General features: G+C 48.6%; 1 protein-coding gene across 3 annotated transcripts in view; it reads right to left on the reverse strand.

The window, feature by feature from the left end:
* Positions 1-25,052, reverse strand: part of RERE (arginine-glutamic acid dipeptide repeats) — a 163,139-nt gene that overhangs the window by 96,986 nt on the left and 41,101 nt on the right. For all 3 annotated transcript variants that reach the window (XM_084220000.1, XM_084219999.1, XM_084219998.1), the window contains exons 2-3: positions 10,810-11,286; positions 2,116-2,186 (exon numbers count right to left, since the gene is read on the reverse strand). In XM_084220000.1, the coding sequence (XP_084076126.1) occupies positions 2,116-2,186; positions 10,810-11,140 (402 nt within the window). In that variant the 5' untranslated portion in view covers positions 11,141-11,286. The remainder of the gene's footprint in view (positions 1-2,115; positions 2,187-10,809; positions 11,287-25,052) is intronic.

The raw sequence follows: 25,052 nt of genomic DNA on the forward strand, positions 1-25,052 counted from the left end.
GTCTTGAATCCTGAAAGAGGATAGCATTAATCCAAAGAAAATGAACTAGCACCAAAAAGAGATTAATAAAATGTTCTGGGACACAGACAGCACAGAATAACCCAATCAGCAGAGAAAAAAATCATCCACTGCCTTTTTTTTTAGATACAGACAACTATCTCATGCTCTTCTGAGACACAACAGCAATTTCACTCTAAAAATGCTTTAAGCTCAATAATTCAAACTGGTGAAGCAAACAAAGAAAAGCATTTATGGACAGCACACCTTCCCACCTGACCTGCCACCCCATCCTTCTGTGAGGACAGGAAAAGGAAGCTGCACTTTTACCAGCCAGCACTCTCACACTTCAGGGCTGGAGGGCAAAAATAAACCAGTGGATTCCCAGAGAACTGCTCAAAGTTCTGCAAAATTCCAAACAAAACCCAAAGCACCACAGTCATCCTGGTCCAGCAAGATCATCCTGCTTTTCAGTGGGTCATCTTTAACTCCCTCTCATGTTCCTAAATGTAACTTTATGTTCCTGCTTTGATCAGTAAATCACCCCTGTCACCTCCTGTCCCCAGACTGCCCCTCGAACCAGGGGAAACACGAGGTAAGGCTCACACACTCAGCCAGAAACTTTTATTTTGTGACAACCAACACATAATGTATTTAATTAGGAGGCGACATTTCAAAGCTGTTGACTTTAACTTTCCTGCTTCACTTGACATATTTAGCTGAAGGCAAAACAAGGCTGTTCTCCTGTTGGTATCTCACACTAGAAGAGAAATCAAGTGTCCTTTCCACTGCTCATCCTCTCTTTCCCCAACAGGAAAATCAGCAGCCACACACACACTGGGGATTTATTCTTGCTGGTATAATCAGCATCAAGAGGGTTTTGGTTTTGTCATTTATACAAGTTCCTTTTATGCATTATGTCAGTAAGAAAGATTAAATTCACAGAGAAATTTGAGAAATCTGAGCAGGCAAAAGTGAACACAGAACAGAGACACCGTTTCCATGTCAAAAATTATGCAAAATTGGCCAGCAGCCCTGGTGCCGAGTCCTTTGTGTGCTGAAAACAGGAGTGAAGAGAAATCACCTCAAAACCACCCAAAGGTACTAAAGCTGCAATTCCCTGAGCTGAAATGAGTGGCCCAGCCCCAGAGGCTGCAGCTTTTGTTCCCTCCTGAGCAATGCCAGCAGAACCCAGAGGAACTGGAAGCCAGGCAGACCCAGAGCAGCTGCTGATGGGCAGGAGGGGCCCAGGGGCACTGCCAACCCAGGGACTCCCCAGAAACAGGGGGAGGAAAGAGGGAACAAGCCCACAAGTGCCAAGCATCAGCAGGGACATCAGCAGAGGCACATCTCTGTGCTGCTCACAGAGTAACTGGAAAAGCTTGCAAGGAAGGAAGGAAGGAAGGAAGGAAGGTTGGTTTATTCTGATAGCAGCAGCCTGGGTGATCTATGGCTGCAGACACTGCACTGATAAGGAGAGTTTATTGTGTGCTCAGGACTTCAATACAGCCATAAGGAGCAGCAGTACCAAACTCCCAGAGGTGCCCAAATGTCCTGCTCCCAGAGCCCTGCCGGGTGCCAGCCCTGTCCCTGGCTGGGGGCAGCTCCTCCACCCAGGGGGGACAGGGGGCACAGGCTGAACCTCCAAACCCTGCTCTGCTTTGGTCTTGCTCAGCTCCCTGACTTCTCCCTGCTGGAGAATGAAGTGCTAACAGCTCTTCAAGGTTATTTTCTGCTTCTCCCCACTAAAGAGCCCACCCTGCTGGGGTGTCCCCCCAGCCCACGGCCAGCTGAGATGCAGAGGCTGCCACGAGCCAGCCCTCATGCCAGAGCTGTGCTGGACAAGGCACAGCCACACTGAACTTCCTGAGCCCCGATTTCCCCACAACACAACTCCAAGTTCAGGTTTCTGTTCAGCTGAACAGGCCAGGGATCACAGCCTGAGCTCCTGAGGTGCCCCAAAGACAGAGCTGGGCTTTAATAAAACCAGCTCCTGGCTCAGAGGGTAAAGCTTCACTCAGAGGAGCTGCAGGAAGGGACCCAGGCTAAGAAATATAAGAAATATCCCCCCTGGAGCCTGGGGCAGGGGAAAGGAGGAGAGGTGAAAATGTTCCTTACCAGTTTGAAGTCTTGAATGCTGCAGATGAAATAGGGCGTGTTCGGCCGGCGGCTTTCGATATAAACGCAATCTTTGAAAACACAAGATTTTACAATAATGGGCATTAACTTCTGTGCCTCCAAGAAAGAGCATAACAACAGGATAAATTCAAACACAGCTTAAACTTTGAAAGAACCACCATTGCATTTGCATATTGTGTAATTTATTCTGAGCGTGATCTAAAAATAGAAACTATTTATGATGATAAATAAGGGAATAAACTGCATAAAAATTAACTTTGATTTGAATAGACATTTTGCTAGGAAAACAAAAAGAAAGGAATTTAAAGGCCACTCTGGATTGAGTTAATAACAATGACCAGGTCACAGCCTGTGAACCAGACCAAAATAAGAGAGGAAAGTAATCAGATTTTTCGTGGTCAGCTCGCCATTAAGAACCGAACACTAACATATTTTCTCTTCTAATTGTGAAGAAAACCAAGGCAACCAATCACAGATGAAACACAGCAAACTTAAATTAGATTTACCTCAGGGAAGGCCTGCGCTTTCTCGAATTACATTTGACAAGACAGAAACACAGTAATTATTTTTGTTTGCTTTTGACAACTGCGCTCTCCAAGGCTGCAGTAACATAAGGTCTGTTGTGTTCGAAACAGTCTTGGCAATAACTACAACAAAAGCAGTGCCCTCGGAATGAAAACACGGCACGGATGGGAGAGAAGTGCCTGATTAATGATCCTGACCTTGGAACTCGGCAAACTCACACACAGCTTGCTAAACAGGGAGATGCCAACCCCAACGCCGAGCAAATATTGAAAGGAACGTCCTGGTGACCCCTCTGACACACAGATAAGGAGCTGCTGCTCAAAACACAGCAGAGACAACAAACACCACCGTCCTGCCAGGGATTTTCATGGGCTTGTTTGGGTTTCTACAGAAAACCTCCAAAATCTCAGAGTTTTGTAAGACACATTTCAAATCCAGCTTATCTGGGAGCTCCAGCAATCCCAGCACTCCCAGAGCCCCGGTTATCCCAGATTTCCTGGCTGACCAGGAACTGCTCCAGCAATCCCAGCACTCCCAGAGCCCCGGTTCTCCCAGATTTCCTGGCTGAGCAGGAATTGCTCCAGCAATCCCAGCAATCCCAGCACTCCCACAGCCCCGGTTATCCCAGATTTCCTGGCTGACCAGGAATTGCTCCAGCAGTCCCAGCACATCCCAGCACTCCCAGAGCCCTGGTTCTCCCAGATTTCCTGGCTGAGCAGGAATTGTTCCAGCAGTCCCAGCACATCCCAGCACTCCCACAGCCCCGGTTATCCCAGATTTCCTGGCTGAGCAGTGCCTTGGCCAAGGCTGCAGCCCCTGCCCAGGACCAGCTGGACCATCCATGCACACCCTGCTCCTCCAGAGCTCCTGGGGGCTCACTGGGACCGAGAGAGATTCCACACACACACAGCACCACAACTTGCAAGAGCTTTGTTATTTTTTCCCCTTGGTATGTGGGCTGTGCAAGCCTCATTTTGCAGAGTTTGATCAGGCAGGAGGCAGAACCGGCCCAGCATCCCTGTGCAATGGCTGGCACAGAGTGAGGGGCTGTGGCACCTCCTGTGGATAAAAACTCACTCTGGGCTGCAGTCAGGGAGGCACTGCTGGCTGCCTGCCAAGCTTAAAACAATGATGACATCCAGTTACAAGGCTCCAAAGCACCAGAGGCCAGGCAGATAAGAAAAACAAGTTTATCCAGGTGCACAGCAATGCTGGGGATGATAGGAACTCAAAAGATGCCCCCCAGAAAAGGAGAATATTTACAGAGGCGCTCACATCAGCCACCCAAAACTCAGACAAGTTCAACATCTGATGTGTTCAGTCACTGAGTTAGCAATGACAAACCAGCAAATGCTCTGAAAGGAAATTAACAAAAATAAAAAGAAAAGGGCTTTCCATAAGCTCTGCAAAAGAGTAGGGAAATGCTGAGTGCCCTGCACAGCCCTGGGTTCCCTGCCAGCCCCAGCCAGGAGCGCATTGCTCACTTCCCATCTCGTGTCAAACGTCCCACTGGAGATGAAGCATTTCCCTGACACATGGTACACAGTCATTCTGCCTTTGGGCTTGTGATACTCACCAGATGTGCCCTACTTCTGAAGGGTTACATTAATATTCCCACACTAAAAGCTGCTTTTAAAATTAGAGCTTCGGTGCACGGATGTAAAAAACTCTCTTGGAAAAGCACCCAACCAGCTCCATTTTCTGAACCTTTAGCAGCTTAAATGCTGCCGTTTTTGTAGTAACCATCTCCACAATTAGAATCCTTTCATGTTTTACCTAATGAGTCAACACTTCCATCATCCAAGGAAAAAAGCCACGGGCTCTCTGCACAGCACACACTTCCACAGGGAGGAGATTCCTTGAAAGCCCGTGTCAAGGAATTCTCTACAATCCCTCCCCATCAGGTCTCAGCAGCCACAGCTCACTCCTTGCATGTGTGTACAGCCATGTATAAACTCTGAACTCGAGCTGTGGGACCAGCAGGGGAAGGATATTTACTCTCCTGAATGAAGGAATATTTACATTCCTCATCCTGCTGCCTGAAATGAAAAGGCTCAGTGGTCCCAGAGCCCCATCCAGCCCCTGAGGCAGCCTGAGCAGGCAACCCTGGCCCCTTCTGCACAAACTGCTCGGAGCCAGGGCCAGAGGGAGGCCCAGGACCCTCCCAGGTGCTCCAGGTTAAAAGCCAGCCCCCCTCAGCACCCCCAGAACAGTTCAGTGTGACCAGGGTTAAATGCCAGCCCCCCTCAGCACCCCCAGAACAGTTCAGTGTGACCAGGGTTAAATGCCAGCCCCCCTCAGCATCCCCAGAACAGTTCAGTGTGACCAGGGTTAAATGCCAGCACCCTCAGCACCCCCAGAACAGTTCAGTGTGACCAGGAGCAGGGTGCCAGCAGCCACAGATCATTAATGAGCAAGAGGTACCTCCCAAAGGATCAGAATCAACATCCACAGCCCTCAGTGGGTTTAAAGGCTGAAATGTGAACGTGCCTGCACCCCAGGCTCAGGAGAGTGCCAAACCCTTGCACACAAAGGTCAGCACTGGAGACAAACCTGCAGCAGCAGCAGCAATGCATTGGGAAGGGGCTCAGAGACAAACCCAGCCAGGGGGGCTGGCACTGCCAAACCCGTGCTGGGGCTCCTGCAGCATCCCCACTCACAGGTGGGAGCTGGGCACTCACAGGTGGGAGCTGTGCATCCCCACTCACAGGTGGGAGCCCTGCACTCACAGGTGGGAGCTGTGCATCCCCACTCCCAGGTGGGAGCCCTGCATCCCCACTCACAGGTGGGAGCTGGGCACTCACAGGTGGGAGCCCTGCATCCCCACTCCCAGGTGGGAGCCCTGCATCCCCACTCCCAGGTGGGAGCCCTGCATCCCCACTCCCAGGTGGGAGCCCTGCATCCCCACTCCCAGGTGGGAGCCCTGCATCCCCACTCCCAGGTGGGAGCCCTGCATCCCCACTCACAGGTGGGAGCCCTGCATCCCCACTCACAGGTGGGGGCCCTGCATCCCCACTCACAGGTGGGGGCCCTGCACATCCCCACTCACAGGTGGGGGCTGGGCACTCACAGGTGGGAGCTGTGCATCCCCACTCCCAGGTGGGAGCCCTGCATCCCCACTCACAGGTGGGGGCCCTGCATCCCCACTCACAGGTGGGAGCCCTGCATCCCCACTCACAGGTGGGAGCCCTGCATCCCCACTCACAGGTGGGAGCCCTGCATCCCCACTCCCAGGTGGGAGCCCTGCATCCCCACTCCCAGGTGGGAGCCCTGCATGCCTCTCCTCCCCACGTGGCTCACGACAAACAAATTGCCAGGCTGATCTTTCAGGGGCCCTTCCTGCTGAGCAGATTTCAGGCAGCACTGCTGGCTCCTTGTCAGGGAAGCAGGAGCTGGAGCCCTGCTCTGCAATAAATGGCTCAACCAATTTACTGTGTTCATTTGAAGCTCACAGGAGTATTCCCAGTGCCTGGACTATAGTTCTTATTTGGCAAATGATTTTATTATAAACCGGTATCATAGTGAATCCATTTTCTTTAAGGGGTTTTGCTGCTGTTTAATGGACTGTCAGTATAATTTAGATTTCATCTATTTAAACTCATTCAAGCCTGGCTCCTGATTGTACAATAAATGGAACATATTTCTATTCAACAAAATTAATGACAGCTAATTGTACTCTGCAGTTCCCAATTTCATAAAAGCAACTGTTCTGCAGCTCAGGCCCCCAGCTACAGCATTTCCCACACCAATTATTTTCCTGCACTTTTCAAGCATGTCCACAACACTGCACAGCTCTCCTTGTAAGGTGCATCCACACATGCTTCATTAACAGATCTGTACAAAGCAAACACCTTTTCACCCAAGCTGTGTCCCCAGAAATGCCACACTGCCAGCAAAGCCCCCGTGGCTGCTCAGGCCCCCTCCTGCCAGGGCTCCTCCTGCCTTTTTTTCAATTAAACACATGAAAAGAGAGGAGGGGTGGGAACAAGAATCCAGGCTGATAAAAGAAATTAATGAAACAACCAGTTAGTCTGAAACTCCTTCTCTAGCACCAGATAAGCTGTGCTGCACGTGTGCCACTCCTGACAGGCTTTTCCTGCCCTTTCAGGGCCACAGGAAACCTTTCTGGAGGTGCCAGACTTGCCCCAGTGCTCCTGGGTGACGTCTCACAAATCCCCACGGAAACCCCTCCTGCCTCCCAGAGCTCCTCAGGGGCAGGGTGGGGGACACAGGGACAAACAGCACCAAAACTGCACTGCAGGACCTCACTGACTGATTCCAAACAGCCTCAGGCACACCAGGAGAGCTCAGGAAACTCTGCTGCCCCGAGTGGGGCTCCTGAGCTCCCTCCCTTTGCTGTCCCTAGAGAACCAGTGTGACACACCCCAGTGCCTCATACCCACTGGGGATGGCCTTCATCTGTGCACCTCAAGCAGAAACACTGAGAGCATTTCCCATGTCCCTGCTGAGTGAGCCCTCCCTTGCCCTTGCTGGTCAGACAGAGAGCACAGCCCAGAGCACAGACCTGTGCAGAGCAGGAAAATGAAAGGTGTCACCCATGAGAGCTGCCCTGCCCCTGCTGCAGGCTCAGCAGGCATCCCAGCATCTCACCCTGCCTCACCTCCTGCCCAAGGGCTGCTTGTGCAGCCCCTGATGTCACTGCAGAAACACAGCCCCACAAATCCCTGCAATTCCTGCAGATCCTTTGAAATGGTTCTACGTAGGCAAAGCAAACAATGTTGTCCCCGGCTCCAGGTGACAGCCACCTGCTCTGCCAGGCTCCAAACCAAGCCAGCTTTAACCCAGCACTCCAGGGGCCACCACAGCAGCACCAACAGCCTCAGCACCCATCCTGTGGCTTTAATTCAATCACAGCCCTTCCTGAGGTGGATTTTGGCAAAGGCCAGGGACATAGCAGGGATCAGTCTGCATGAGAAATGGAAGGAAAATCAGCATTAAATGATCTAACTGAAATCCAAGAGGAGAAAAAACAATAACTCTCAGTTTTAACACAACTCTCTTTCATTGCCATCTCCCTAGGCTAAGGAAGCCTGAAGCAAATTTGAATATCCACTGTGCAACAAAAATTAATGCTACTCCAACAGGCAGTGTGACAACAGCAAGGTGAGAACTGCAAGGGAAAGAAGAAGGAAAACCCCAGAGAGTAGATTTGGAAGGAAATGGGAGGGAGGGTGTGGAAATTGAGAGGACAGATGGGGAACTGGGCCAACAAGCTTTTAGGATAGGCCTGTGTGATTTCCAGCAAAGTAGAGAAGATTAATTGCAAAGTGTTGTCTAAGCCCTACTCAATTCTTTTTAATACATTATTTAAAGCTGTGCACACATTCATTATATCTATGCAAATTCATAAGAGCAGTATTTACATGGTAACAATACAGTGAAACCTTTCACTGGAAAAAAACCCAATGATCTTGATTATCTGTTTATTTATAGTTTATTTGCTATTACTCCAATACAGCTGCTGAGCTCAGCACAGGAAAAAAAGCAGAATTAAGTGCTGGATTAAGTACTCTACAGCAATGGGGTAAACACAGAATGAGATTTTAACCAAGAAATGCAGACCTTGAACTTTCATCCACATCAGATGAGAGCACTTAAGAGAAAGAATCAAATGCTTGGAAAGGATTTCCCCTCCTTAAAGCCCAGAAGATGTAAGCTGAAGATGGCTATCCCTCCTGCACACACCTTTAATTTTCATCTTTCTAATCCTTGCTGTGTCTCATTAATTTAAACTCTCTAATCCCTCTTAAAATTTCTGTAATTTTCAGCCTTAAACACAAATACATCTCCCTGTATGTGGGGAGCTGGAAGATCTGCTTCTGTAATGGATGCTCTAAACATTGGTTTAGAACACCTCCAGCACAGGGATGTGGATTCAAGATGTCACTCCTGACAAGAAATTCCCTTTAAAATCAAATTTCAAATGGGTACATTCAGCTCAGGTTCAGCCATGCTCAGGTCCCTGCAGGGCTGAGCTCATGTTTGTTCTCATCACTCTCAGCATTTCCAAGTTTTCCAACAGCACAAAGAGCCAACACAACAGAAAAGTTTCAATGCCAGGGTACATCTCTTATGCTGATTGCTATTAACAAAATGCAAAATTTCATAAGCAGGGGTTTAAGTTACAGAACAGCTACAAAATACCCCCATTATCACCAACAGTATGGCTCTCCTTGCTCCTTCCCTGGACAGCCTCCTCCAGATCAGCCACAGCCACTGCTCCATCCTCCCACAGGATAAAATTGAGACCACAAACTGATTTCCCATCTTCATTTTAAGCAAACTCTTTTTGCAATAAAGCCAGTGTATCACATTGTACTCCTGGGCCCACACAACAGCTGTTCTCAACAGATTCTGAATTATTTTTCATCCTCTGACACTGAAAATAAGATTGCCACCAAAGCTGACGCTTCCGCAGGCTCCCAGCTGCCCCTGCTGAAAAACAAATATTCCTGACACCATGGCAAAAGCAGCTCCTTTGCAGTGATGGATGAAATGAGCTGAAACCGAAGCTGAGGCAGTCAAGAGAAAACTGTTCTGACTAACACTGGGTGAGCTAAGAGCAAACCAGAGCGCTCAGGGCTCCCGTGGGAGGAGGAGGATGGAACCCAGCACGTCCCACCTGGACCTGCCCCACACACAGCACTCAAACATCCCCAGCTGAGCCAGGAGACTGCTGGAGCTGAGCTGGGCAGCTCCTCATGGAAAACCAGAGGGGATCTGACCTCCCTGGCTCCCCGTGTCCATCCTGAATCCGTCTGTGCTGTGCCCCAGCAGTGTCACTGCAGGACATCAACCTGCCAACAGCCCCACCCCGGGGGGAACACGCTCCAGGCAGCACTTCTAGGTGCTCTGCACACGGACAGGGAAGCTGGGATCACAAATGGGAGCTGGGGAATCTCATTTTAAGGGCAGTTTGAGGAAAACATTCCCTGGCAGCAGCCATAGGTTAGACCTTGACACCTTACATCAGAGACTAAAAACCTCCTATGAACTTGGCAGTGCTTAAGAGGCATATCCAAGGCATGCAGAGCACACTGCAGGCTGCTGCTGCTGCTGTCCCCACACACCCCTGATCCCAACTCTGCTCTGCCCAACAGCTGGGCACAGGCACAGCCAGCAATCAGGGGTGAAACCAGGGCCAGAGCAGCTCTGAGATCCTCACTCCTCTGGGTTCTGTTTCCCAGAGCAATCAGAGATTCCCAGAAAAGCTTGCCAGAAAGGCTGAGGATGTCTCCACACCCCCCCAGCCCAGGGTGGGTCTCGCTCCAAAGTGGGAGTGAAGCATTTAATGCATTATCCAATTTAGTTTCCAAACTCCCAGGGACAGAGACTCCATGTGACACACAGATAACTCATGCAGCAGAAAGCAAAAAGGGTGGCTCTTTTCCAGAGGGGAGCTAAGTTCCTCCCCACAAATCAGATACCACAGATACAGCCAGGAGCTTTCCATGCACACCCACTTCTGCCTGCAAGGGCAAGGCTGCAGCCTCCCCCAGGGCAGGGGCAATTCCACTCCCAGGGCAGGGGCAATTCCACTCCCAGGAGCACTCTGAGCCCCCAGGACAGGGGCAATTCCATCTCCCAGGAACAGCCCCCAGGGCAAGGGCAATTCCAGCCCCCAGGACAGGGGAAATTCCAGCCCCCAGGAGCAGCCCCCAGGGCAGGGGCAATTCCAGCCCCAGGAGCACACTGAGCACCCAGGACAGGGGCAATTCCAGCCCCAGGAGCACACTGAGCCCCCAGGGCAGGGGTAACTCTGGTTCCCAGGAGCACAGCGAGCAGCCCTGGGCCACCAGAGCCAGCACCAAACGGGACTGATGTAAATTGGGATGATGTAATTTGGGATGGCGGGACTTTGGGATGGTGGGACTTTGGGACGGCGGGACTTTGGGATGATGTAATTTGGGATGGTGGGACTTTGGGATGGTGGGACTTTGGGATGGTGGGACTTTGGGATGGTGGGACTTTGGGATGGTGGGACTTTGGGACGGCGGGACTTTGGGACGGCGGGACTTTGGGATGATGTAATTTGGGATGGTGGGACTTTGGGATGGTGGGACTTTGGGATGATGTAATTTGGGACGGCGGGACTTTGGGATGGCGGGACTTTGGGCTGCCCCTTACCTCCAGGCCTGTACACCACGTCATCCTCGGTGATGAAGGACGTGATCTCGCCGTTGTCGGTCCTCTCGTAGCGCGACTTCTTCTTGGGGGGTTTCTTCTTGCTCTTCTTGGCCGACTCCTCGGTGGTGGCACTGTTGTTGTCGTTGTCCTCGTCCTCGCTGTGCTCGCTCTCGGCGTAGTTCTTGGCGCCTCCCTCCAAGGTGCAGCTGCGCCGCGGCCGCGAGCTCTCGCTCTCGCGCGCCTTGTCCCGCTTGTCGCGCTCCTTGTCCCGCTCCCGGTCCCTGTCCCTGTCCTTCTCCTTCTCTTTGTCCTTCTCCTTGTCCGCCGTCATGATTCGCCACGTGCCTTCTTCTGTCCTCTCACGGCTGGGCCTCCGTGAAAGGTAGACAGTGAGCCTGGGCTTCAGTCTTCTGAATTTCTCACGCAAAGCCAGGAAAAATTCAACCACTCCGACAACCCCGGCGTTTCAAAAAGGTTCTTGAAGAGGTGAGGGGAGAGAAAGAGGGAAAAAGCCCATGTTAGTATTCCAAATTCCTTCAATTCCTTAAGATAAAAATTAAAAGCTAATATAACCCCACATCCTAAAGCAATTCGGCGTGGAAAGCACGAGCAGTAAAATACAAAGCAGCTTTTGAAGACTTCCAGACACTGAAGTTACCGTTTCTGTGAAATCTTTGAGGCTACCTCCATCCTCAAAAAAGATCCCACAATTCCTTAAAAAAATTCTTCAGCTCGCTGCAGACACGTAATAACTTCTGGGAGGGGCAGTGCCCCCTGAGAACAGGTACCACTTTATAGCTGGAGCTAACAGGGAGCATGCCAGTGCCAGAAACAAAACCCATCAAACATTTCAGAGAGGACAAGTGCAAAGAGGAAGAGTCCCCAGCCCTCCCCTGGAAGCAAATGAGGGAGTTCAGCAAATGGCAGTATTATTTCACATCTCCCCACCGCTCACAAGCCATGCCCTACAAAGCTGGTACAGGGTAAGGGATGCCATCTGCCACTTCCAGGGCAATCTGTTAGCAAGTCCTGCCCCTACCCTGCTTTGCCAAAAATAGAACTAACCTGTAATCCACAGATTACAGGAATTAATTAATTGAAACCAAACCAAACCACAGTAGTTACAACAGCACTAATGAAATCTGCTTTTCCACATATAAAAACAGGACCTCTCATGAAAGGAGGATATTTCAAAAAGGAGGCATTTAACTCACAAAGGTAAATTATCTTTTTTTTTCCCCCTAATTCACCAATAATGCTGAATCTGCCCACCCTCAGTTCCTCAGTTTCCAGGAAGCTACTACGTGGTGCAACTCAGAATTAGCCCACGGTGTAGGATGTCTGAGAGGCAGGGACCTGAGAACATTGATTGTTCATGCATTAGGCTTTTGAAACCACATCAGAGAAGGAAAAAGGCTGGTTTGATTTTTGAGAAGTCAGCTGAGGAGTCCCTGATCCCGTGCACTGGAAACTCCTTCAGCCCTGCACAGAACTCAGCCCTCAGTGTTCCTGTCCCTGCTGCAGCAGAGGGAGCAGCAGGAGAGACAAACAGAGGAGACAAACAGAGGAGACAAACAGAGGAGACAAACAGAGGAGACAAACAGAGGAGACAAACAGAGGAGACAAACAGAGGACACAAATTGCTTCTCCTGCCGCTGCAGCGAGGCTGTGCCTGGGCTCAGGTAGCACATGAAGGCAGGTAGGCAGTGATGCTGTTTGCTCTGCCCCCTGCAGCTCTGACAGCTCCCAGGGATGTGATGGAGCTGATGGCAGGGGAGAACACCTCCCTGAGCCTGCCAGGGAATGCTGAGAGCCTGCAGGGAGTCGGGAGGAAACCTCCTACACTTCCAGGGTGAGGGAATTCCCCAGCAGCAAAGCTTGGGGTTTTCCTATTGCTGCTCATACAAAGATCACCTCAGGGAAAGGATCAGACCCCTCTTCTGGCACAACTGCAGCACAAGCACCTTCCTTGGACTGGCAAGTGCAAAATGTCCATTTTTTTTTTCTTTAAATCATTTCCAATTTTAAAAATCCCCATCAGTCACCATTTCCTTATTGAGGACGGGCAGTAAATGACAGAAGGAGCAAGTCTGAAACCTGGCCAGCTCCAGGGCTTCTCCTTGAAGCCTCAGGACGAAGAGCTAAGAAGGTGACAACCACCCCACACCTCTAAACTTAAGGCAAAATGATTTTAAAGTTCCTGCCTTAAGGACAAATAAAAAAGTTGATTAGTAACTGACAGATAATGCATCCATATTTATATCACCTGCATCTGAAACTCTCTGAGCTCCACCTCACATTGTGTAAGTCTGAAGGAGCCAGAGCTGTGCAAACAACTCTGAGAAAGCCACAACTCCAGTGCAGGCTGCTCCTCGCTAAATTTCCGTTTGAAAGTGAATGTCAAGTGAGGCAGCCAGCAGCAGTGGAGCCTGTCCTGAGAGCACAGCAAACCCTGGGAGCCTGCTGGGTGAAGCACTCCACAAAGTCCTGCAGAGCTTTTATTACAATTACTAGGGGGATCTTTTTTCCTGGGTTTATTTTCTTTGCACAACACAGTTCTGCATAGAGGAGTAACACTGAATAAACAAACCCCACGTTCAGATTATTTCATTTATTGGAGGGCTGTGCAAGAAGCAGTGTGTGCCACACTTTGCTCAGCCTGTTCATCTGTGAAATTTCCACTCCAGTGGGCACTTTCCTCCCAGCTCCCATTTCAGGGGATCCCATAAAAAATAATTTTCGCAGCCATTGCTTTCCTACATAAACATATCACATTTCCAAGTCGATTTCACTCCAAACACTCAACTTCAAAAGATTTGGCAGGATTAAATTAACATCACCATGAAGCACTGACTACTTTGTCTAGGAATAAAGCAGCTCCATAACTTCCAGAGCAGCTGTACCAGGGAAAACCCACATCTCACACATTCCTCCTTCACCCACCACAGAACAGAAGCTGCCCCAAACTCTTCACCAAACGTGAGCGCTGTGAGAACCCCTCTGCTGACTCAGCCCCACTCACCATGGAGCTGCTGCTGGGCTGAGCTCTCGTGGCCCCTCTGTGCAAGCAGGGCTGAACAGGGACCCCAAGGCACAGAACCACCTGGGGCTGTCCCTGCTCCCTGCAGCATCCCTGGCCACACAGCTGCTGGATCTGGGACTCGGGCAGCACTGAAATCTGCAGTGGCCCTTGGCTTTCTGGGTGTTTTCCCTGGCAGCTGCTGGCTCTCTGTGCCCCCAGCCCCACCAAGCAGCTGCTCCTGCCCCTCTGCCCGGCCAAGGCAGCCTGGGCACAGCAGCAGGGGCTGCAGGGCAGTGACTGCCTTGCCTGGTAAAACTCACCCTCCTCCACAGGGAATTCAGCCGTGGAAGCTCAAAGGGAACAACCACTCCCAACAGCTGAGTGTGCCACACAAAGGAGAGGGAGAACGGCCCCTGCCCGTTATTTGCTCGATGAAAGTTGAAAAACCTGAGGAAAGATGTTAATTTCACTGCAATCACACCCGAGGACCTTTTGTTGTTATTTTCTAACTCGAGCCTCAGGATATGGCCATTTCAATAGGTTTATTACATGCACTCTGGGATAACTCTCTTTATCTCCACCCACTCTGCTTTCAGACTTGCAAGGTCTTTTTTATCCTGAATTGTTTAGAGATCAAACACAAGCCAAAAACGTGTTTGCAGAGTCACTCAATTCTCCCATTCTCTGCTTTGGAGCAGAAAATGCAGATACTGACCACATCCCATCACATTCAAATGCTGATATTCCTGTTAAAATGCTCAGCTCTCCAGTGATGAGGAAACAAGAATTTCCCACCAGCATTTTGGAGAAATCCAGCAGGCACAACTTAACCTTTAACTTCATCTAATAATCTCAAGTGCAGAAGTTCATAATCATTATTTTCAACTCTTCATTACCCCATATTCACCTGCTTCATTTCCCCACACCCACCCCCCAGCATTTTAAATCTAGCTCAAATTAAAGTTTCAACTTTTTTTACAGCCACAAAACCCTTCTCCCTCTCCAGTCCCAGCCTGGAGAGGAGGATATTGCTACTCCCAGAAGTGACCTGCTCCACAGTTGCTCTGTCTGGACACCTGGAAACCCCTGCCAGAGCAAAAGGCACATATAGCACCACTCTGCACATTAAGTACTTAAACCTCTTAAGCAGAATTAAAGAGTCAGGTTTTAAAGACAATGTGAAAGCAAGTCCACCAGAAATGTTACAAGACTGTAACAGGAAGGCATCTAAGAAAGCAGGGCAACTAAAAACATGGAGAAGAGCTCCTTTTTCTTATTTGAGCTAGACAGATAAATCTTTTAACAGGATTTGTTTGGTCATGTGTTACCAGTCTTAATAAACACAACAGGACCATTCTTCTGTAAGCCTTTAGTCCCATACTGCCAGATAAAAAGGCACTGTTTTCAGCAAATGCCAGATTAAAGGAACTATGTGCTGCCACTGCTAGAGTTCCTGCCACAGAGCTTTTCTAATTTTGATGTCAAGGAAGAATTTTAGCTCAGTTAAAGTGCAAGGGATTAACCCCCCCCCCCCCCCAAAAAAAAAAAAAAAAAAAAAAAGGAACAGAGAAAACAGCCCATAAAGGTTTTCCCATATATATATAAGGTTTTAAGAAATGACACAAATTAGAATAGACCCTCACAGCCAGCTCAGGGCAGGGGAGTTTCCACCCAGCCCACCCTGCTAAAGCTCATTAGCTGCAGGGCAGCCACACACCTTTAACCTTCAGCTCGCAGGGGAGACTGGCAACATCTGTTATCAACCTTCTCCCACATTCCTCCCCTATCTCCTGCTTGCCATGGCAAACAGGAGCTGCAGACACCCAGAGGGACCAAGTGCATGAAGAGCTCATGTGGGACATCCTCAGAACATTCCCCACTCCAGGGTCCATCCATCATCTACAGCAACACACCCAGCAGTGCAGACTGAGGGCAACCTCAGACACCAGCAGAGGGGGAAAAAGTAAGAAAAAAGGCAAAGGGAGTACAGCAAGAGTTTTACCCACTATTCTTGGGCAGTTTTTCACTGTTGGGGTGAGATGGTACTAAAGACGCTCGCCCCAACTTTGAAAATCCAGATGCTGCTGGGTTTACCTACAGAATTTTCCAACCAGCCACCACACACAGAGCCAGAATGCAGATCTCTCCCTGCCAGAAGTACACAGACACACACAAAACCTTTTCCCCACATGAATGCCCCAGTCAGTAAAAATGTTCATTTTCCTCCTCTGTGCCAATCCTGCCGGTGCCCAGTGGGTGTTGAAAGGGTCCCACTGCCTATTCTGGAATGCTCAGGGGACAAGTGTGGGACCCTCCTGGGATAAAAGATTTGCCTAAAGTTTTAAAAAGCCCTTAGGAGTCTCTCCAGTGACTGATGTGCCCCTTATCAGGCGTCTCCCTTATCTCCTCCCCTGGCTTTGGAGTTCATACCACAAACCCAGCCCTGGAAGGCTGTGGCCAGCGCTGGTCACTGAGTTACATCTCACAGCCCCCAGCCCTGGGGAACCCTGTCAGGACAGGAATTAAAGGGTGTTTGTTCCCTCTGGGGCTCTGTGCCCACCATGCCCAGGCGGGGCAGAGGCAGCCCTGCCCCATCAGCCCCTCCCAGCTGGGAGGTCAGTGCCACTCCAGGCACACAGCTCCAGGTGTTTCCCATGGCAGGCACTGACCTCTCCTGCCCCCCTGCTGTTTACCCAGCTTGACCTGAGCACAGCAAACAGGAGATCTCACATTTCTGAGCTCCCCTGCACATTCCAGTCACACTGCCATGGCCCTGGCTGGGCATCGCCCAGGGGCTGTGGGACACTCCAGGGACACTCCAGGGACACTCCAGGGACACTCCAGACAGGCAGGCTGACACCTCAGGGGAGATCCTGGACCCTCTCTTCAACACAGCCCTGACACTACACAACTCAAAGGAACAGGGAAGAGCAGCACAGCAAGATTTCACAGGCAGAAACATCCCTGCACTTAGGAGAGAACAGTGCCAGATTACTGCTGTGTCTGCAGTCAGCCTCTCAAGAGGAAACTGCCAGGGAAGCAAAGGCAATCCTGAGGATTTTTAAGGACCCAAGACAGCAAAGTAACGTTTCCCTTTGTGTTATTCTCATGGGCATAGGGAGGACAAGCAGAACAACTTTCTATTTGTGAGAGGTCAGGAATTCAGTGAGGACTGGGAGTGAAATTCTACAAGAGTCAGCTTTGAGCACAGAGCAGACTGAAAGGCTGGGCAGGAGATTTGAGTGAACATATCAGCTCCTACCTCCTCCAGAAATGGATGGGCAGTTTCTGCACCACGTCCACAGCAGTGATGTGCCACCACCTGCCTTTGGACAGTTTTACACACAGGCTCCCATGGAAGTCACGTCACCCCAAATAAGCCACATCCTCTCCACGCTGGCTCAAGAGCAGCAACATAAAATCAACGCAGTCTTGGGAAGTTTCTGCACTGCCAAAATTAGCAGATCAATTAGCCAGGCTTTCTGGGCCATTAGTGCTCGGTGAGGGAGGCAGGGACAGCAGGGCTGCCTGCACTCCCACGGGGACAGGGCTGTGCTCAGGTGTCACCTGCCTGTGCCACACTCTGGGCAGCCTGTCCCTAACCCTCCCAGCTCCAAGGGCTGGGGGCTTTGGGGCGGCTCAGGGGCAGAGAGAGCCCAGCTGCAGGGGCAGGAGGGGAGCACAGCCCTCCCTCCCAGCCCACTGCACTGATCCCTGCCCTGAAGGGGCTGCCCTGAGCTCCTCCTGTCATTTCAGAGCTGCTTTAATGGCCTCTGTACTCAGAACACATGGCAGCAAACAGACAATAAATATGAGCAGCGTATTTACCCTTCTCTGAAGTCATTCAGCCTTAATGGAAGCGATTACCACAACACACGGCTCAGTAATGTGGAGCAGCCATCCCATCACACCATTAAAAACCAGAACTTTAAAAAATGACCATGTAGTGTGGGATAACTCCCTCCTATACTGCAGGATAACTCCCCTGCTAGGGGAGAACAGGCCCACAGGACCTGCAGAAGTTGCTGTTAAAACAAGAACAATTATCTGGGGAACCTGAAGTCATTTGGAGCCATGAAAACATCTGCATTATGAGGTTGCTTAACAACATTGAAAACAGGAAAAAAAAAAGTTGAACAAAAACTTGTTGTTCTACACAGCAATTTATTTTGAACAGATAGACAGACTTTGAGAAGCAACAAGGGTAAACCCTGAAAAAGCATGCAGATGGATTTTTCCTGACAGGCGAGTCTGTGGCAAGAAAAGAGAAGCCTGCAGTATTGTTACTAAAATAGGTGAAATAAAAACATTCCAAAGTGCTGTAAATTGAGATCTGGGAAATACCAACAAAGAAATCAAAGCATCAAGAGAAATTCCTGGCACACAGTAACAGCCAAGCCAATGGTAACAGAAAAGAATCCTTCCACGGAACAGAACCACGTGTCCCTCTTAGAACAGCCCTGGTTTTATGGGATGCCTGATTATTGCAGCCACCAGGACATCACCCCTGGCTGCCTGCAGGTCACTTATTTTAAGACAAAAGTGAATTCTGCACGACACTGACCACATTCACTTTTGTGTGTTTACAGAACCAGCCCATTGCGGCTTTGCAAGTGCAGCTCATCTCCAACTCTCAACTAATTCCTGTTTCCATTCTAAATTTTATTTTGGTGCCTCCATCTCGGGAATATTCTACAAATATCTACCAAACTGTCCCTCCCTGCTTGTTTTTAGCCGAGCTTTTCTCATTTGGATGTTTCATTTTTAAATGGCTGAACACTCAGCTGTCCCCTCACAATCCTTTCATCCTCCAGAAAGCTTCAAACTCTAGTTATTTAAATCACCCCAAAGAGAACTAGATCAGGTTATTTTTGGAAAACCCCTTTGAGCAGGAAAGGCAAAACCTCTGGTCCTCAGCCACGTGAGCTGTTTTATTTAACTGCAGACACACTTGTGCATCTGAGCTTCTCAAAAGGGAAAAGTGCAGGGTGGGCTCCTACCACGAGCTGCCTGACCAGACACTCCCAGGGAAACGTGCCTATAATTAAAGCAAATTCTCTCTAAAGAATGCAGCTTCCTCAGATTTAGAGACTATCTGTAAGACTAACTAAAGCTGCGCTCCATAAAATTCCCTAGCAGGGCAAACAAGCAATCCTGCTCCCAGTCAAAGGGCAGGGGATGGCACAAGGCTATCAGGATGAGCAAGAGACATTAAGAGGACGTTTTTTCTTGCCCACTGTTTTAAAACACTTGATGCATAAGCATGAAGACAGATGATATTTCTGTCTGGAGAAGCTGCCTTTAATTTCAGCCATTGGTCTCATTTCTCCGAGGAGCAGCTTATTTTGGTTAATGACAGAGCAGACGTCAGAGCTGCTGCCCAGCCCAGGGCAGAGCAGAGCCCGCTCTAATCAGGAGATTAAGTGTGCTTATTCATGTGTGAAATGCAGGCCTGAGCCCTGTCTCACATTAGAGCCTGGCTGCAGCCTGGTCCTCATCAGCTCAGAGCCTTAACAACTGAGATGGATTCAATTACACCTGGCTTCCTTTCCTGCACGCACAGAAAACACAGAAATGCTCGGTGTTTAAAGCAGGAAAACCCCAAACACAGAAATGCCCAGTACCTAAAGCAGGAAAACCCCAAACACAGAAATGCCCAGTACCTAAAGCAGTAAAACCCCAAACACAGAAATGCCCAGTACCTAAAGCAGTAACTCCTCAAACACAGAAATGCCCAGTACCTAAAGCAGTAACTCCCCAAACACAGAAATGCCCAGTACCTAAAGCTGGAAAACCCCAAACACAGAAATGCCCAGTACCTAAAGCATGAGATCCTCAAACACAGAAATGCCCAGTACCTAAAGCAGGAAATCCTCAAACACAGAAATGTCCAGTACCTAAAGCTGGAGAACCTGGCTGGGCAAGGCTGACCTGTGATCTGTAATCTCTGCTGCACGAGCAGCTTGTGCCACGAGGCAGCAGGGAAATGATTTGAAAAGCAAACAGACACCATCCTGTGCAAGGAAGAGCAAGCACAAGGCTGTCAGACAGAGGTGTGCTGCACAAAGAGCAGCTGCTCAGCAGCAGTCCTACCCGAGTCCTCATCCCCGGGGCTGCTGCTGCAGGGCTCCAAACACGTGTTAAAAGCTATTTGCAAAGGGGGTCTGTGTTTCAAGGGATCATATGAGCTCTTGCATGACCTTAAGTGAGAGAAACCAAAGCTGTCAATGTCAGCCTTTGACTTCCAACATATTCTCACCCCAGAACTCATCTCAGAGTCTCTCACACATCCCGAGGTGAGCTTTCCAAAGAAACCCCACGCTGCCCAGCGCCACAAACACCAATTCCCAGTGCCCAAGGCCTCCAATGCCTGCTCACTGCACTGACTTTCACAGCCTCTTCCCCTTCAGTCTGGTTTGCTTCTCTGGAACTCAGAGAGGCTCCTTCTATAAAAAGAGCACATGGTTTCAAAGACAAGTGACAAATTCACCTTCTTTGCAGCCACATCACTGCTCCCGGGCTACAACCAGCCGAGCTCCTGAGCAGATTTTAAGCACTATTTTTTAAAAAAGGACCAGCTGTCAGCTCTCACACACTGGGTGTTTCAACTCCATCAAATTATGTTCAAACAGCAACACCTCTGCCACAGCAGTGACCCCCATCAGTGCCCAGCTACCCACTGCTAATGAGCCCACTGAAAGGGGCTTCACCACTGGCCCCATCTTCCATGAGAAGAAGAAAAAAAAATATTAAGAAATGCTTCGAGTGATTAATCTGCTTCTAATCTACACCAGGAGGAAATACTTTAACACTGCATGAAATAACTTCTGGCTGTGGTCACGCTTCAGACATTAATATCATTTCTGCTGGCAGGGCTCTCAGCAAGGCTCTGAACTGCAGGGTGGCTCAGGCAGGAGCTGCTGGGGCAGCACGAGCTGGATCCTGCGTTTGGGGCTGATCTTGTAAGCTGCTGAGGGAACAAGGCTGCAGAGTAAGACCTTAAGCCATTAAGCACAGAATAACCAGTGCAAATAAGCACTAAGCTACACATGAAATTGGTGGCCTCGTTCATGCCACCACACCTCATCACTTGCCACCAGCAAAACCAGGACGTGGCACAGGTCCTGTGGCAGCAGTTTGGGTTTGTGGCCTTGCACACACAAAATAAAATTGAAAATAAAAGGAAAACCTTCCCAGCTCTCATAATGACACACTAATACTCCATGACATGCAAATGAAGATCACACAAGCCACGTCTCATACTGAAAACACCCTCCAAATGGAGGCTATTTTCTCAAATGAAGCAATGTGAAACTCCTGACTGTTTTCAAGGTGAAGCTTTAAGGTTAGACACCACTACCAGCTCTGAAACAACACGAAATGTTTAATAAAGCAACCTGCAGCCTGCAGTGGAGGAGACACCAGACTGAGCAGAGCACCATGAACTGCTCAGAGCAGTGTTTGATCCATCTCTGACCAAGGACAGCCTTTCAAGACCTTCTTTATTCCCACAATAACAAACTGGGGCTACCACATCTCCTTGTTCTTTCAAATGGAAACCTGTGATCCCTCTGAACCAAAGACAGCCAAACAAATCACATGATTTATTAGGGATCTGATGCACTGAAGTTTTTTTCCCTGTAACAGCTCAGCTTTGAAGATCCTGCCTGTGAGGCTGCCATCAGTGCAGCAGCAGTGAGGATGTCCTGTCAGGCAGTGCTTTCTGGAACACCAACCTCACCAGGGGCTGCCTTCAGAGCCACTTCCAAAATACTACCCAGGAAAATTCACTGGGTGCCAGTTGCCCAAGCAACTGGGAGCTAATTAAATGCAGGCAGCACTTGAGGGATTAGGCAGCTTTCTCCTGCCTCCTCCAGCCTCTCCCCTGAGATAACACACACAGCCATGCTCACATTTATTACTTGCTGACTGCTTCTCACATATGCTGATCTGGCCTTTGAATCAGAATGAACTTGGCTAGAAGTGACATTTCAAAACTGTTCTCAAAGTTATCTACTATTTTTTATTCAAAACATGAAATAAGAAGTAATTTAGAGCATTTTAGTATCTAATGGTATGGATAAGACCAAGAAAAAAGAAACTTTTAGAAGGGTATTTCTCAAGCTCTCAGCCCAACAGCCAAGTGAGAAACTTTTTCATTATTTCCCACTGGTGCTGTGTACATAACTTCTTTGTCCACTGCTTCCCAGACAGGGCTAACTCCACAGTTGCTGCTCAGAGTTTTTTTAAAACCTCCCATAACAGTCTTTTTGGAGAGGGGACAAAAAAAAACCCCACCAAACCAAAACCTCCAGAAAACAACACATCAAAGCAAAAACCCCAAACAAAGAAAAACCACAGCAAGAGCTCTAAGAAAAAATCCCCATATAAATCTAGACAAAAAAATCCCCTAACATAACCACTATCTTCCTCACACACTATGCTCCAAAACAAAAATAAACTGAAATTGTCACGAGCACTGTTTAGGCTGGAAGAGGCAGGAAAGTTTCAACCCTCTCCATAAGGTAACCACGAGGAAGTTTTTATTATTTACTTTACTCCTCATCTCTCCAGGGCTGAAGCACTTGTTTATGTGCCCGAGAAGAACAGGTAGAACATTTTAACTTCCATGGAAGGGCTGTCCCATGAGAGCCACAGCAGCTCCACATCCCACTGAGGTTCCACAGAGCAGAAAATGCCCTCAGAATTTTATTAACCTGACACACAGCACTTCTGATCCATCCCCAGCAACTCTCTGCTCTCAAACTGAGATGTGCACTGAACCATTTCCCTGCCAGGACTCTGCCACCTCCTGAACTCCTACAGCACTGTGGAGTCCCCCAGAGGGAGCAGAACAAGGGTTGTGTTTTTATATTTACCTCTGGCACCTCAGATGCCACAGCAAGCCCTGAGAAGAGACGAGCCCGGCCAGAAGCGTGGATCCAGTCAGGCTTTGTGCCAGAACAGAACTTTATACAGCAGTGCTGGTAACAAAGCTCAAGTCTAAGGTTCAGCATGTGCATGTCTAGCTGCATTCCCGTTTATATTGCTGACTCCATGCCCTAAAAATCCACAGGAACTGCTTTTACCACCCCACAGAGATGTACATCTTGTACATCTTCCAGGGCAAATACAGGTGCCAGAGGACAGACCTGCCACACGAGGTCCTGACCCTCCGAAATTCCAGTGCAACTACCAAGCCAGGGTAAATCAGAGCTAGCTTGATTTAAAATCACAGCTGTATTTATTTTTCACATTACTGTAGCCACAAACTACAGTAATTCAAACCACAGATCTCATTTTTTGCACTAAAGACTAAAGCTTAATTTTTTTTTTTTTAAATTTTAAAAACTTCACAGGAGCACTGGTCACATGCTACCTGAGTTACAAACTGAGCATCATGACTGGTGTTTCCCAAACCACCTTAGCTCATGTCAGGGCACAGAAACACCAAGGGATGGAGCTGTCAAAGCCCTGCAGCTCCTCCATCCCTCCCACTGAAGCCAGACCTGCGCTCCCCGAGCTGCCCTGGCAAGGGAGCAGAGCCCAGGTGAAACCCTGTCAGGACCTGACAACCCCCACACAAACAGATGGCATCATCTGCGTTTTGAATGCTGCTGAGCATTTCCAGCTGCAAGTGGCAAATGCTGAACATGCTCTGAATGTGCAAAGGATGAGCTCAGCACAAAGGGGACAATGCAACTCCTGCTGAAGGCTGCAGGCAGGCACCAGGACTGCAAACAGCCTGCACCCCATCTCCAGGCACCACTCACAATTGCTTTATTGCACTGGGAAAGGGCAATTGCTTTCCCAATCACCTGATAACCCTGGGCTGCTCTTAACTCTTTAATACCAGTTTTAACCACCAGCCCAGTCTGAAGCCAGTTACAGCAGTGTGATATTAAACACACAGGGCAAATCAGCTCTGTCTCACAGACTCTCACACATCACACAAGACACCTAAGAACATTCAATTATTAAGCAGGAACTGCCATATATATATATATAAAATCCATCCCCAGCTCTAATCTCAAAGGAATAGCTTTATTACTAGGAAATGGAAATCTGATTTTTGGCTTCTTTGTTAGATTTCAATAGGAAAAGAGCAAATACAGTGTGTTTTGACTGCTTGGAAGAATAAATTCTGTAGGGATCTGTTACTATGTCAAACTCAGGGAAAAAAGTCCCCAACCTTAAGTGCTTGAATTGTATTGACTCATGTTATGGCTCAGTCATTCCCACACTGATCTCACTGCTCACTGTGCTCATCAGGCACTGAGCAAAGCCAGGGAACTTCTCAACAGCAAAAACCACAGGTTCAATTTGTGCCTGGCTGTAAAAACCTGCTGTGGGCAGGACCAGAAATGCAGAGAACTTCCCACAGCAAGGACAGAACTGCAGATGCTGCTGGAACACTTACTGCCTATTAGCAAAATTTCAGTTTTAGTTCAAAAAAACAAGTAATTTTGATCTCTACAAATAAGCAAATTCACCAAGGAAACACTGCCAAAACCAAGGCATTTTCTCTTGCTAGTCTCAAGAAAATTCAAATCAGCATTTAAGACAAAATGTATTTCATGTACAAAATTGGTGTTACAGACGCAGCAATTATCTACACCAAAATTGGTTGCTTTCAGTAAAAGCTTTACCTAATCACAGCTTTTTACAGTCAGCTCATTTAAAAAAAAAAAAAGGGAAAAATAAGGAATGAAAAACCTGCAAGTATCTAAACTTTTAGGTCCCAGTACTAACACATTCCAGATTTGTTGTTTCACACTGTATTGTCATCTCATGAAAATGAAAGTGATATCCATTCACAGAAGACTAATTAAACCAAGTTTCCTTTCAAAATTTGCCATTCCTTCCCCAGAGAAGAGCACAGCTACATCGTTAATGCTGAATTTACAGCCTCCACTTCTTCTGTACTTCTGCTAACATTAGAAAATGCCTGAATTCCAAAGGCACCAATTACACAAAAAAACATTATGAGAGAATCTACACATCACAATCAAACACTATCTCTTCCACTAGTAAAACATTTATCCAATTACCAAGCCCTTTTCTTGGATAAACTTGACACAAGTGTTTCCTAGGGAAGGCCAGCTTGTTTTAATCATTTACATTTTTCAACACTATTTGTTCTCACTTCGTATCCAAAGGTCAGAACTCAAACCACTACCCTAGGCAAACTTTGGAATAAATACTATTTTAGTCCACTCTT

Source organism: Fringilla coelebs (assembly GCF_963513975.1).
Source record: "Fringilla coelebs genome assembly, chromosome: 22".
NCBI classification, from domain to species: domain Eukaryota; kingdom Metazoa; phylum Chordata; class Aves; order Passeriformes; family Fringillidae; genus Fringilla; species Fringilla coelebs.